The sequence below is a fragment of the Xyrauchen texanus genome, chromosome 16 (genome assembly GCF_025860055.1).
Source record: "Xyrauchen texanus isolate HMW12.3.18 chromosome 16, RBS_HiC_50CHRs, whole genome shotgun sequence".
Taxonomy (NCBI): domain Eukaryota; kingdom Metazoa; phylum Chordata; class Actinopteri; order Cypriniformes; family Catostomidae; genus Xyrauchen; species Xyrauchen texanus.
This window is the reverse complement of record NC_068291.1, coordinates 5260412-5276114: the sequence shown is the minus strand read 5'-3', so window position 1 is coordinate 5276114 and position 15703 is coordinate 5260412. Positions and strand designations below refer to the sequence as shown.

The following is a 15703-nucleotide window of genomic DNA, read 5'->3' as shown; positions in this document are numbered from 1 at the left end:
ATTACACACAATGATCTCATGGAAGAGGAAAAATGAATTGCTGTTCATAGTGACAAACAGGTATTTAGGAAAGTACTGTGATTTAAAAAAAAAAAAAAGTGTTTTAGAAGAAAATAAAATCAAAGGAGCCATTTAACCCATACCCTACCTACACTTACTACAGAGACAACACCCTAGCTTGCTTGGAGTTATAATAATACATTTTATTTGCCTTTCACAGCACTTGACAGCATAACAAGAAGTGAAAAGCAACAATTTATCTAATAAGCAAGTTAAAATGCACACAAAACAGCAAAGCACACAGTTAAACCAAAAATGAAATAATAAAAGATAAAACTGTAACCTATATAAAATAACATAAAAATGTTAGTTGTTTAATGAATACATTTATTTACAGTAAATGGGTGTGGAAGCTCAAACTAAGCACAATATTATCATTTTAAAGCATTATATAGCTTCAGTTTCTTTATCTTCTTCTGTCTGACATTTCCAGTCTCACACACACACACCACAGATTTGCATTAAAAATATTTTTTTTCTAATTGAGCTTTATTAATAGAACATTTTTATACTGTAATATTGTCAATGACACATCGGAAAAGCCTCCATACTCCGTATTAATATGAATTAATATTATTAACAAATCTATGTTATAAATATAATATAATTAATTACACACCCACAATAATCTTATTTATTTTTTCCAGTTCCTTCAGTCAATGAATGTTACAAAATTACATTTCATACAGTGGAATCAGTATGCAGGTAATATCTGCCACTTCACTCATTATTTTTGACTAATTAGATAATAAAAGCGATGATACAGTATGTGATCATCTCATGAACCACTGATATAGCAAAGAGTTTAGATATTTGATTTCTTACTAATTCATGTACATAAAGAAATGAACACATTTCCAGTCTTTATTCAATGTACTCTTTATTATCTGAAAATATAAATGAGACATGCAGTCATTTACAGTAACCTACAATGCCCTCCTTTAGCTGGTGGTCAAGTGATTCAATAAAAATATATATCTTTCTGATGCACAGCCTCCTCCTCTTATCTCTCTCCTGCTGATGGCAACTTAGCGCCAGGTGTGAATCCTCTCGGGCCGGCCACACCTCCTCCTCGTCACATGGACCTTTTACAGCTTCCTAAACAGGAAGAGATGAGTTTCATCTTCATCTTAGAATGCGCATGAATAATCATGTTTCACTTACTGAAAAGCATTACATGAAATTTATGGAAAATTATGACAGCTGGGAAATCCTACAATCCTACAAATGCAGTGCAATGAAACAAAGCAACAGTGGGAAATGGAAGATAATATGATGCTTAGTTTAAAGAATCTCAGATGTTAAACTGGTACTTTAAATAAATAAATACATATAGTAAACCTATACAGACTATTATTGTAATATTAATAGAATATGAATGTTATTACCTTTTATGAAGTTAATGACATAACAGTCAACCTATTAAACATTAATGTAGGTGGGCAAGAGAGGTCTAATATGTTGAATTAGGCTTTCAAAAATACAGCAAAACTATAGTTTTATGATTTTAAAAACTCGCTCATTGATTCAGCAGCTTTTGGTCAAGCAAACTCAGTCCTAAACCAGTGCAGCACCTTTCGCTATTACGAATGAAGATGACTTTATAATGCTCATCTGCAGTCATTAAAACATCAAAAGTTCTGCATCACTGAAATATGGTGCGCATTTGTTCTTAGTGTCTGTTTCCATGGTGACCCATAGATTTAGTGCTCTGCTCAGAATGCCTTTCTGAGTTCACTGTGAACTTGCCTAAACTGTGAGTTTCAAACTCAGGGTTGTTTAAACTAACCAAAAACTGGTATTCTGGAACCTAGAACTGCAAACAAGCAAAACTTGGTTTAAGCAACCTAGAGTTCACGGTTTGTGTCAAGATAAGCTAAACTTGCTTTCTGGAACAGCCCCCTGTGGACAGTTCGTAAGGTCTGAGGGGGGAAGGGTGGTGTTTGGTTTTGTATATATATATATATATATATATATATATATATATATATATATATATATATATATATATATATAGTTTGGCATCATCAGCATCAGTAAATTCCATGTTGTAGGAGAATATATCCAAGAGGGAGAACGTAAATTATGAATAAAAGTGGCCCCAACACCAACCCCTGTGGAACACCATAAATAACTTGGCCCAGTTTTGATGGAAATTTTTTACCTGAAGAAACTGAGACAGTCAGAGAATAATATCTGACCTGGGCAGAGAAGCTAACACACTGTGGTCAATTAATCTACCAGACCATTCAGTGGACCAGAATGTACAAATGGACATATGACTTCAATGAAATTTCCGGTGGGATCCACGATTAGTGTGTATTTCAGATGAAATGACATGGTGGCTAAATCTGCATAGGTAATACATGCACTGGTCAATCTGTGAACATGTACGTTCAACCTGACTGGTTGATTTCTTGCTAAAGTCTAAATTAATTCCTAAGTATTATACAGTGTTACTTGTTCGATGTCTCTTCTATCAATTAAAACTGTTTTATGAACACCAATAGATTTTGGGTGACATTCAATTTCTTTATTGAGCTGATAGAGCTTAACTTGAATTGAACTAGGAATATCACACTCCCCTTAACACACACACACACACACACACACACACACACACACACACACACATACACACACACAAACAGAGTATGGTTGAAATGTCAGGGTCTGATTGAAAATCTAAAACATTTCAGTATTTTGGGACATTTTAAACAAAGAAACTTTATGACAAATTTAATTAAGATTCCACACAATTTCTAGGTCTCTACTCAAATAAACACATCAGTGTTTACTCATTTTGTACAAAAGGTCAGATTTTCTTGAAGCACAAAAGAAGCTGTGTGGAACATGTTGGAATAATATAGGGGTCATCAGGTTATGCACAAACTTGAGTCCATGTCTGCTCAAGCGCATGCTTTATTTAAAGCTCAAAGAGGAGATATTCAATTATAAATTTAATATCTCTAAATCTATCAAATTCATGTTCTTTGTTCTATAAAACGTATGAATTCAAACCATTCAACTGATACTATAATAAGTAATGAAAAATAAACTGTATTAAAAATATAAACAAAATAGAAGCATTTTCACAGATGGACTTTTGAAACACACCAGTTTGGTTATGCATACATGCATGAATACATGTGTGCATAAGCATGTTGATTAACAAGGAAATTACAAATGGCATTCCATGTCAAAAAGGTTGCCCAATCCTTGCCACGTTTTCTTCCATTAACTTGCAGCGAGCCTGCAACCGCTGGGACAAAAAGCCTGTCTGTTTGGAGACACAGAATCATCTAGGAACCTTTTGAAGAATTTGAGCAACAGATGCCATTGAACTGCCACTGTCAAACCCCTTAGCACAACCCACAGCTTGGCTAGATCACCTTGTCATCCTCATGAAAAGGTCCAGAGCTTTGCAGCCTGCAGCTCAGCCACATATGGAAGCCAGAGAGAAACAGAATTATGTTCTATAACCACCTTTCGATTGATCTTTGTATAAAAAAATCCAGGCGCTGGGCTGAAACTCTTGGTTGTTTGTGGGGCAGTTGAGGTGCTTAAAGGGATAGTTAACCCAAAAATGAAACTTCTCTCATCATTTACTCACACTCATTCCATTCCAGATGTGTATGAATTTCTTCTGCAGGAAACAATATCTGAATATCTGTAGGTCAAATAATGCAAGTGAATGGTGGCCAGAACTTTGAAGGTCCAAAAAACATATAAAGGCAGAATAAAAGTAATCCATACAACTCCAGTAGTTGAATCCATATCTTCAGAAGCAAGATGATAGGTGTGGGTGAGAAACAGATCAATATTTAAGTTTTCTATTATATCTCCTTCCTGCCCAGTAGGTGGCAATATGCACGAAGAATGCAATTCTACAAAAACAAAAGAAGAATGTGGAAGTGAAAGTGAAAGTGGACATTAGAACAAGGTCGGACGTGTGAATGGTAAGCTCTGAGCACTTTGCTAGTTTTTAATACATTTTGTGTCATAAAATCCTGTTCCACAACTGTTCTATGATGACAATATGTCAAAGAAGTCAAAATCCTCAGGCTTTGAAGACATTAAAAGACATTAAGTGCTCAAGCTGATACCCCCTGACAGGGCCGCAGACCAGGGACTCAATTTAGACGATGTGGTAGTAGAGATTCAGCATCGACTGTCAGACATGTCGGCAATGCTGGCGAACGCTGATCGATCGCTTCCATGGAGATGAAATTTACTGAGTTGGTTACAAGAGTTTCATTAATTAAAGAGTAAGAGGATCGATTATCTGGAGTTAGGGAATTAGCTGCTAATTCGCTAGCAACCAAGACAGATTTGGAACGTGTTTGGGAAAAATTGGAAGATTTATAGAATTGTAGCTGGCGAAACAACGTCCGAATTGTTGAAATTCCTGAGGACAAAGAAAGCAGAGATATGGTGAAATTCCTAGACAAGTTCTTCCCGAGGCTGCTTGACATAACAGGCCATAAGCTGGAAATTGATCGCGTTCCGGCTCGGAGATCCACTGAGGGAGACAGGCCCCAATCAATTCTAGCCAAATTTCTGAGATCATCCGATATAGATCATGTGTTATGCGAGGCAAGGAGCAAAGGAAGGCTTTCTTGGAAGAACCACAGCAATTCCTATTCCCAGACTTTGAGAATTCGACAAGAGAGAAATGTGATCGATTCAAGGAACTCTTACATCAACAGAAGGTTGCTTTTGCACTGATGTTCCCGGCCAAATTGAGAATAGATACTAAGGATGGACACAAAATAAGTTCACAGTAAAGTCTTCCTTCCAAAATAAGACCTTCATAAAGTCAATGGAATGAGTAAGTTATTGTGCGATACTGGCTATACAGCTATTTCACTTGTTCGTCCGGGGAACTGAGTGCCTTCTTTGCTCCTTTTTGTGTTGGAACGTTAGAAATATGATATTGTGTTTCTTCAATACATGCATCTTTCCCAGCAGGAAGCTGAAAAATTTGGGAAGATATGGTGTGGACATATTTTCTTTAGTGCTGGCTCAAGTAAGAGCAGGGTAGTCATTACACTGATAAGTAAACATCTATAATTCAAATGTCTCAAACAGATTAATGATAAATTAGGAAGATTCTGAGATTTTTTTAGCCAAAATTCAGGGGCAAAGGATGATTTTGGCTAAAATGTTGATCATCGTTGATGATCAGGTCTTTTTTATAGATCTTGAATGATGTTACAAGTCCTGGCACCCCTCATGATATAATATTGTGAGGAGACTATAATCTTTTGATGACTTGATCATAGTGAAGCAAAAGATGCGCAATTCAATTCAATTCAAAACACTTTATTTGTCCCCAAGGGGCAATTAATAAGGCCACATAGAGTAACGTAACCATTGTACGTTATAACATCCTACATTAAATAAATAACACAGTGTACATGAAATACATATTAATGAATACCTAATATACATATATTAAAAAATAATTAAATCAAGACATAATAAACAAGAGGGCTAGAGATGGTTGAGAATTTAAAAGCTGCACCGATTTGGGAACAAAGGTTGCCTTCCTCCTTTGTGTCCTACAACATGGACAACGAAGCCGTCGCCGTGAAGGAAGCCACTCAAAAACAGAGAACATTACATGTGATGTGTCTCGCAAGATCCTTCCAGCCAACCTCAGCGTTTGCTGTTCACTTATAATAGAAAGAGCCCTAATAGGGAGTCCAATAATTTTTGAGCAGACTTTAACTGTGGCTCCAGACTATTTCTATTTTGGAGGCTTATAGAATGAAACCAGCAGACGATGGAAAATGTAATGACACTTTCAATGTAGGAGTAGTAGAACATAGTGAGCAAGTTCTTACTAACTCCAAAGGAATTGAGCTTCCTTAAAAGATACTGCCGCTGCTGGCATTTCTTCAGTATCTCCTCTGTATTGGAAGTAAATTTGAACAGATTGTCAAAAATCGTCCCAAGGTACTTGTACTCCTTGACAATCTCTATAGGCTTCCCGTGAATAACAGTAGATGCTGCCATAGCCACCTGCCTCTGCTTATTAGAAAAGGTTACTACCATCTCTTTAGTCTTATTCAAGTTAAGCTCCAAACAGGAAATGTCACACCACTCAACAAATTCCTGAAGGGCTGGGCCATGATGCTGCTGAAGGGCCTGAAAGCAGAGACAGTAAAACGGTATCATCGGCAAACTTAATCAGATGACAATTAGGTTGAGTAGATCTACATTCGTCGGTATACATAATGAAGAGCAGAGGTGAAAGGACACATCCCTGGGGAGAGCCAGTTGAAGTATATAGGAGGTCAGAAAAGATATTATTGACCAGCACTCTCTGAGACCTATTGGTTAAAAAATCAATTACCCAGAAAATCAGCAAGCCTCCTAGACCAACATCAACGCTTCACAGGATGTATAAAAATCTTGGTCTTACAGATATTTGGAGACTTTTGAACCCATCTGGTAGGGATTATAATTTTTTTTCATCAATCGATAAGATTTGTCCTCATTTAATCTGTTGTGGATTGCTCAATTTGAAACTTCTTAGCCTCAGATCACGAGTTTAGAGGTGTTGACACAGATGGGAAAAAGAAATCATACTGTATAGTTGGTGCTTTAGTGTATACTTTTTGCAAAAATTCTGAATTCCAACAAATGTTAAAGGCGGAAATCAATGTGTATATGGAGACCAACTGGTACTCGGTGTCCTCTGTAGGTGTGGCTTGGGAGGCACTTACAGGATGTCTCATTCATCAAAAAGTCCAAGGCATGATAACTCGTGGAGTTGGAAGGGAATATTAAAGTGCTGAGGCAGAGCTGATGCGCAAAATGTCATCTGATGGCCGCAGATAATTGACCCAACTGAAATACAGATATAATACCATGAGAACGGTGTTTGGTTTTGGTTATCCAGGGCAAGACAATCATACATTGAGTCGGGGGACAAAGCAGGGAAGCTTTTGGCTAGATATAAAAAGCAGAGAGAGTCTTTTTATACCATTACCTCAGTGACATCTGCTGGTGGTGAAATTATTTGATATTAATAATGCTTTCAAAGAATTCTATCTTGATCTTTATATTTCCATGTCTTAGTCTACTGAGAAAGATATTATAAACTTTTTGGAACCATTAGAACTCCCTAAACTGATGACTGAGCAAAAAAAATTCTCTTGATTCTGAAATAACCTTGGAGGAGTTGGTGGCCCCAGAGTCTACAGGCAAGGCTCTGGGGCCAGATGGCTATGCCACTGAATTATTTAGATCTTATGCTACAGAATTGACTCAACTTTTGCTAGAAGATTATATTAATCATTAAAGAATGGAAATCTCTGCCATCCATGACACAAGCCACACATTTGTTTGTACTCTCATGTATTCAAGGTGTAAAGAAAGTATTATAATAATTTTTACTAAGATGGTTTTCACCACATGGCAATTTTAAAGTTGAATTTGTATTTATTAATTTTTTTGTAGAAAATTCTATAAAGTTTTTTTATTTTTTTACATTTCTAAGAACTTGACACAAGTGTTTTAAACTAACCCCCCTTTTTCTCACCAATTTGGAATGCCCAATGTTTTAGACCATCAATCTTCGCAATTTATCATGTGGCATGTTGAGCACGTTGCCACGGAGACATCCAAGCACAACTCACCACGTGCCACACCTAGAGCGAGAACCACATTATAGCAACCACGAGGAGGTTAACCCAACGTGACTCTACCTTCCCTAGCAACCGAGCCAATTTGGTTGCTTAGGAGACCTAGCTGGAGTCACTCAGCATGCCCTGGATTTTAAGTCATGACTCCAGGGGTGGTAGTCAGCGTCAATACTCGCTGAGCTACCCAGGCCCCATAAACTATATTTTTTGGAATGTATTTTTTTATTTTATTTATCCCCTTTTATCCTAATTTGAAATGCCCAATTCCCACTACTTAGTAGGTCCTCATGGTGGCGCAGTTACTCACCTCAATCCGGGTGGCGGAGGACAAGTCTCAGTTGCCTCCGCTTTTGAGACAGTCAATGTATCCGTCTTATCACGTGGCTCGCTGTGCATGACACCACGGAAACTCACAGTATGTTATGGCTCATGCTACTCTCCGTGATCCACGCACAATGAGAGCGAAAACCCCGAATCGCAACCACAGGGAGGTTACCCCATGTGATTCTACCCTCCCTAGCAACCGGGCCAATTTGTTTGCTTAGGAGACCTGACTGGAGTCCCTCCTGGATTTGAACTTGTGACTCCAGGGCTGGTAGTCAGCATCAATACTCCTTGAGCTTCCCAGGCCCCCTTTAAGTAGATTTTTAAAAGATTTCTCATTTTAACACTTTGGACAACCTAATTTGTTAGTGACCACGGTCAATTCATTTTGAAGTGCTTGAGTTGACACCCTTTCATTGTACATACTGTATATCGTTGTTTACACGTTTCCTATGAACAGACTTCAATGGTTCTTATCCATCAATGCAATATACTCCAGTACAGTTGGTGGCGGTAAAACACCAAGAGCCGCTTTGTCAACTACAATTGAACACTACGAGAAAAAGAAAAGCGGCAACGCATGATGTGCTGTAATTCTGTCAAGCACTTTTGAGTTTTGAAGAACAGAAATGAGTGAAACTTCATCAGTGTCAAAGGTAATATCGAACAGACATTAATCCTTATATGTTTGCTCAAGTAAGCACATTGGAGTGTTGCAACTATAGTTGTGGATGTAGATTTTATTGACATTAAATTATTCATATCGATACTGAAAGATGATTTGTTTTAGGGATGTTTTGTCTTCAAGTCATCCTCTAAAAAGAGAAAACGACATGGCGGAGTTGGTGAGTCCCAATCATCTTTTGCAGCATTTCAGCAGCATTTTTTTTCAGAATCATTTTCAGCAGTTTTATTTACTTCCATTGTAGATGGATATTTGGTGGAGGACGATGATGATAATGGCAGAGATCGCTTTAGGATCTGTCAGAAATTAATGGACACAGTTCAGATGCACATAGAGGTACATGAGCCACATCAAATATCATAATAATTCTTAAAAAAAAAAATACAGATTAGCGTATTCATTCTTCAGTACTTATTTACTGTTACAGGAAATACAGGATCAGTTGAACAAAAAGGTACTTGACAATCTCGTGGAGTTCATTGTAAAGCATGAACACTGCTACTCTTCTGATGTCTGGAGACAGAGAGCCGTTGAAATCCCCACAGCTGCTCTAATGTTGGGTATGCCCTTTTATGATGCTACAATTTTCTCAAACATTGGCCTCAATGTCTTTTCTATGTGTTGTGGTAAAGAGACGGGCTTATAGGAGCTAAAATATCACTTGTCAATAAATACAATTTAAGTTAACAAACCTGGGTCTAAAATTCTGAGATTAAATATAGCCTTGATTTCTGCTTTTGTAAAGAAAAGGTGGGACAAGTCAATTAATTTTTTTTTTGTGGGAATCAATATTTGTGCAAAAAATGCTGTCGTTTGATCTTTATTAAACCCAGAATATTCAACATTTTGAAAATACTGGTACATTTTTCTCTGGAAATTTCCCTTAATGAGAAGTTGTATCATACATTTCTATATCGATGGTATGTGTGAACAGCAAATGTGGTACACGAGAGCAGTGGCATCAGCGCAACCAAGTTCCACAAATGGTAGTATTGTTTAAATCTGATGACTAGTACCTAGATTTTGGGTTTTCGAAACCCCCAAAGTGAGTTATCTATTATAAATTAAATTTTTTGTTTACTTCTGCTGGCATTTGGGTCTTCACATTGGGTGTACTACAGTTTAGACAGTATTCCACTGCAGTGACTGTCAATTGTTGATCAAAAACAACAATAACAGTAATAAAATAAACTTTCAATTATAAACACAAATAGCATGAATGAGGTAAAGAAGCCATTTCGAGTTTCCTGTCATTAATATTCGCTCATTTACAGTTGCTCTATAAGACAAAACTCTGATTTTCTTAGTACCGTACCGATATTTAGCATGTGTTCTACAAATCGCTGTTTATAATTGTAAATAGTATAAGTAATGCATTAAACATTTAACAAAATATATGCAATATAATACAGGGTTTCCGTGGGTCTTAAAAAGGTCTTAAATCGTAGCAATAAATCTATAATTCATAACATCATGGCATTAAATGTTGTATGAGGGATTGTTTTCTCGCTGTGGGATTTTTTCTTGTTGCGTTTAAGTAGGGTATGCAGACATCCTGTTTTGAAGAGGTGTGTCCCGACAATTCTTTAAACATTGTAATTATGTCCTGTTTCAGCTGGTAGACTCACTAATTTTTTTCTACTTACATTTGATGTACTCATTTTCCTTTTCGCTATTGTCTTTGGTATTTTTCCAGAAAAGATAAACAATTTCGAAGCTTCACACGTTGATGATACTTGATGATATGATGATACTTTAATTTCAATAATTGTTTGCACCTTTTGTAATAGTTGTGTATTAGTCCCTCAATTGTCAAAATCTGGACCTCATATATAGCCACTGTTGTGAAGAACTCAAATGTGCAGAATATGCAGAGAAACCAAATAATTTTACTGTAGTTGGTTTTTTCTTAAGACAAGTGGACATCTTCACTGCTCAAGACAAAGCTGGGATTCATGAACAATTATTACACAAACAGTCATTGATCATTGAGAAAGCAACACACCATATTGGAAACCAAGTGAATGCAAACTTCTTAACTGGATCATGTGTGTAAATTCAGTTACTATTTTGTCATGTGGAATTTATTGATGGAGTACATGGATTTGTACATTTTTAAAAAGCTAAAATGTGACAGTTTAATTTGTAAAATTAATATTTCCATAATGTACCAAGTTAGAAAATTGGGAATAGCTGGGGTAGAATTTCTTTAATATGTAAGCAAAATGGACATTATAACTGATATATATACTCATATGAATCAATATTAAATTGTATTGAATCTACATCGGAATCAAATCAAACTGAAAGCTTGTGAACCAGAATCGAAATGGGAATTCTGTATCAGTTCCCAGCCCGACAATCATTTTGTACTCAAGGTGGTTCTGTCTCTTTGTATGGGGCCAGTGTTTATGCAGTGGCTTTACCTCTAGCTCCACTTATTATTAACCTGAAAACAATCTTTTATTACCTTCTAGGAGTGAATGTACCAGATCATGCCATGACGTTTCGGAGTCTGTATAATCTCCTTCAGGCTTCTGTCACGCGATTTGTTGTTTCTGTTCATGCCAAAGACTGTGCAGGTGTGTATAAAACTCTAAACTATTGGAATAGTTGACCACAAAAACAAAAAAAATAATTCAGTAGTTATTAACTCACCTCACCTTATTGTCACTTAAAACTTGAATGACTTTCTTCCGTAGAACACAAAATGATTCAGTTTTTTGCCATTAATGAGTGAGTGAGTGAGTGTGTGAGTGAGTGTGTGAGTGAGTGTGTGAGTGAGTGTGTGAGTGAGTGTGTGAGTGAGTGAGTGAGTGAGTGTGTGAGTGAGTGAGTGAGTGTGTGTGTGAGTGAGTGTGTGAGTGAGTGTGTGTGTGTGTGTGTGTGTGTGTGTGTTGGGGGTGTAGAGGGACACTTCGGAATTTGTGCATCTAATACTTTAAAGTCATGGGACATTAAACTATTCCGTATTCATACAATGTGTCACCATTTATCGTTATTGTATTTTTTGGCAGCTGTAAAGCTCTTGATTCAGAGGGTTTTAGACCAGCTGATGGGAAATGGAGTGTCTCTGGATGAAGAACTGGAGGATGATGCAGCTTTGCCTCAGAGAACACCATGTGCTATGAGTACTCTTTGCCAGTGGTACAAGACTGTGTCCAAGGTAGGTATCTTTAAAAAGTTTTCCAAAATTGAAGGTGATACAAATCTTAAATGATACAACAGAAGTCTTAATTATCATTTAAAGAGGTCTTAAATTTGGCGGCGGCAAGACAGGAAACCTTATATGACCTAATGTGATTAATCAAACTTCAAAAGAAACTTATTTAATTAAATGCATGCACCGCATCCTTCAAAGTGAAAACGTGACTGTTGTATTTTCTCAAAGCACACGGGGGTTCATGAGTGTTTCCTACTGTTGCAGAGCAGTTCACAATAGTTAGGCCACATCGGAAATGTATGACAAGCTATCACTAAAGATCATCTGTTTATGATGATGATGTAGTGATGATGAAAGGACAATGTTTACTTTTAATTGTTTATATTGTAGTAGTTGTAGATTATTATCCTTATCTGTTTGAATGAGCAGCTGGAAGCAGTGAAGTGCATACATTAAAAAAAAAAAAAAAAAAAAAGAGTCCCCGATATATTTCAGCCTTCAAAGTGAAAAGTTCTGCACTATTGGTTACACCATAAAGTGTATCTGGAATTTAATTGAATGTGTCCTCTTGTTTTCTCTGTCTGGCCCTCCCCATCACAGGAAGGAAAGACAAAGAACATTTAATGTTGGCTACCAATTTTAAAAACTATTGGCAGATTAATTGCCTTTCTTTCAACATCTTATCAAATCAGCACAAAAAATCCAAACCTCTTATTTTTATCTATTTATATAATGGAACATACACCAATGTTTTTGTTTTTCTCCCAATTTGGAATGTCCAATTCCCAATTTTGCTCTAAGTCCTCGTGGTGGCGTAGTGACTTGCCTCAATCCAAAGTGTTCTACTGATAAGCAATGTTAAGGCCATGTTGAATGTGTACAGTCTGATACATCATTTATTTATTGATTGTGTTTGTTTGTTTTGGGATGGGGATACGGTATTAAGTTTATTTATTCAGGCCTTAAAAAAGGCCTTAAAAATCTTACATTTGATTTTAGAAACTCTGCAACAACCCTGAATTTAATATTTGTTAGCAAAATAAATATTTGGTTCAATTACAGTGGAAGTTTGAAAGAACTTTCTTTGTGCACTTTGTTTTGAGTCTGCTGAGCTTTAATCATTTTAATAATTGATCTTTTGCAGAAATGTGCCCTTGTTTCTCCAGAAAAGAAAGGACATTCAAAAAATAAGGATTTGCCCCGGAGGATGCCTATCGTTGTAATCTTCAAAGACTTTGAAGCTTTCAACTCACAAGTGTTACAGGATTTTATCCTTATCTGCAGGTAGAATTAATCAAATGTAGTGTATAGTTCCGTTTCGTGAAGTAAGGTAGAATAATGCTGTTATGCCATTGTCTTAACCTGATGTGACAAGATAAAAGGTATCTCTTCCAAGTTAAATAGTTTAATACAAGCGGCAGGACATTTTGTCATTAACTAGGTTTCTTTATCTTTTCTTTGGTCCTGGAAAACCCCTCCCAGTGTGATCTCACTGATCCAAAATCCTGCTCCTCATGACTGCATTATGCATCAAATATGTCATGATTTGCTGTGATTGTGCTGTACAACAGCAGTTTCTCGTTCAGTGTGTACTGACAAATTGTTTGTTGCTTGAATCCTATTGCATCACTTTTAGTCAGGACAGGGTATTACAGTTGCAAGAGAACACTGTTTTAATATTACTCTTCTTAGTCTTCTTTTCCTTCACCACAAATTCATGCAATTTATTCAGCTCAAACTGCTTAATGTAGAGATTTATTCCAACTTTGTTTTGTAGGTAATTTCAGTCCTTATTATCTTTTTTTTTTCTACCCAATTTGGAATCCACAATTCCTAATGCTCTCGAAGTCCTTGTGGTGGCTTAGTGACCTCAATCCGGGTGGCGGAGGACGATTCTCAGTTGCCTCTGCGTCTGAGATCATAAACCCGTGCATCTGATCACGTGGCTTGTTGAGCGCATTACCGCGGAGACATTGCGCATGTGGAGGCTCATGCTATTCACCGCGGCATCCACGTGCAACTCATTGTACTATAAAAATAAAAGTTTCAGAACTCAAAACGTTCTCTCCTGAAGTAAATGACCACTAAATTTGCCAGTCTCCTTTTGGCTTTATAGAATCTTCAGGATAGAAATTCTAACCGAATTGAGATTGGTTGACAAAATCGAGGCATTTCTTGAAAGCACTTTAATTTCCTTCAGGAAATACATATTTAGTTTTATTTCTGAAATTGGAAAGCTGTTGTACATGATGTTCTGACAATCCTTACCATTATTACCCTATTTAGTCGATACTTCCAGGAGCTTCCATTCATCTTTATCTTTGGAATTGCAACATCTCCCAGTGCTGTCCAGCACAGACTATCACACTCTGTGTCATCTCTGCTCTGCATTGAGGTCTTTCATTCCCTCTCATGTACTCAGCACTTAGCATCTGTCTTTGACCAGGTAAATACCCCTCTTGACTTGTAATTGATTATTTTAGTACTATAACAAATGCATTTTTCTAATGTTCTTCTGATGTCATTGTTTATCTTTCATAGCTGATTCTGACCTCTCAGTTCCCGTTCAAGCTCAGCAGTAGGGCGATACAGGTGCTGCTTGGTATCTTCCTCTATCATGACTTCTCCGTTCAGAATTTTGTTAAGGGCCTTCAGGTGAGCTGACGAATATAATACAGCATATTATGAAAGCATGTGTCTTTCAAATGGCCTCTTATTATAATGGTTGTATTGTTTCTTTAATCATGTGTTTATGGAACATATGTTATTGACAAATGAATTTCAGAAATTGTAGTGCTTGTTATTTGGCATTTGCCCCATTCTGCACCTGGAGTATACTACTGTTGGCCAGACTATCTACGTAATACCAAAGTCTACATTTAATAATTTATATGATTAAAGAATGTGAAAGTGAAGTGTCTTTGCAGTATAAAGGCTAAATAGATGCAAGAAATTAAAGACGAGTCACACGTTGCAAATAAATGTAAGACAGAAGACCATTTGAAATTCTGTATGCAAACAAGATATATTTTGAATTGCAAATATTCTATCAATATAAGTCAATGGGATATTTTGAAATGTCTGGAAGGTAACACCCCGGCAGCCTCATGAGAGTCTAATTTGCTTTTACTAGGGTTAGATTTAGTGGTAGTGTTAGGTTTAAAGGTAGCAAGAGCTCATTAATTCTTACCAAGCTATGTGTTGTGGTTTTTTCTGAAGGCAGTTTAAAAGCCTGTACATTTATGATTCATGTAAACATGATAAACACAAGACACAGATGACAAAATTAAAAAACACTTTTTGAAATATACATCAGTGTTTTTAAAATTCAGTAAAGGATGGAAAATTGTCAGTTTAAACAACAGTAGAATGCTTAATGAATATCAATACAGACTTGCCTTACATGCACTGTAATTAAACCTTTTTTCTTGCAGCTGTCCATGTTGGAGCACTTTAATAGCCAGCCTCTCAGTGTGCTATGCTGCCAAAAGCGGGAAGCCTTGCTTTGTGCCAAGACGCTGAGCCAGCAGAATGTGGAAAGAATCCGTCACCTCCCCTCATTCATGAGGTATGTAAAGATATGTTCACTCATCAGTAGAGGGCTGCAACATTTCTGTAAATATTCACTCATTACTTATGTCATTGTAGGTATGTGGAGACTCAGGAGCCCCAGGTGCAGGTACAGCTGCTTACCAGTGATGAAAATGTGAAGGTAACATAAATGCTACCACTAAGACTGGGCGATATATTGAATATTCACGATATACACTGGCGGCCAAAAGATTGGAATAATGTACAGATTTAGTTGTTTCGGAG

The 15703-nt window shown here is 36.8% G+C and overlaps 1 protein-coding gene across 1 annotated transcript in view; it reads left to right on the top strand.

The window, feature by feature from the left end:
* The first annotated feature begins 8579 nt into the window (after positions 1-8579).
* The window catches only part of orc3 (origin recognition complex, subunit 3), a 35320-nt gene continuing 28196 nt past the window's right edge, over positions 8580-15703 (top strand). The window contains exons 1-11 of the mRNA XM_052145844.1: positions 8580-8695; positions 8830-8884; positions 8969-9060; positions 9152-9284; positions 11202-11306; positions 11742-11890; positions 13032-13171; positions 14174-14333; positions 14429-14542; positions 15322-15455; positions 15536-15599. Coding sequence (XP_052001804.1) covers positions 8669-8695; positions 8830-8884; positions 8969-9060; positions 9152-9284; positions 11202-11306; positions 11742-11890; positions 13032-13171; positions 14174-14333; positions 14429-14542; positions 15322-15455; positions 15536-15599 — 1173 coding nt within the window. The 5' untranslated portion in view covers positions 8580-8668. The remainder of the gene's footprint in view (positions 8696-8829; positions 8885-8968; positions 9061-9151; positions 9285-11201; positions 11307-11741; positions 11891-13031; positions 13172-14173; positions 14334-14428; positions 14543-15321; positions 15456-15535; positions 15600-15703) is intronic.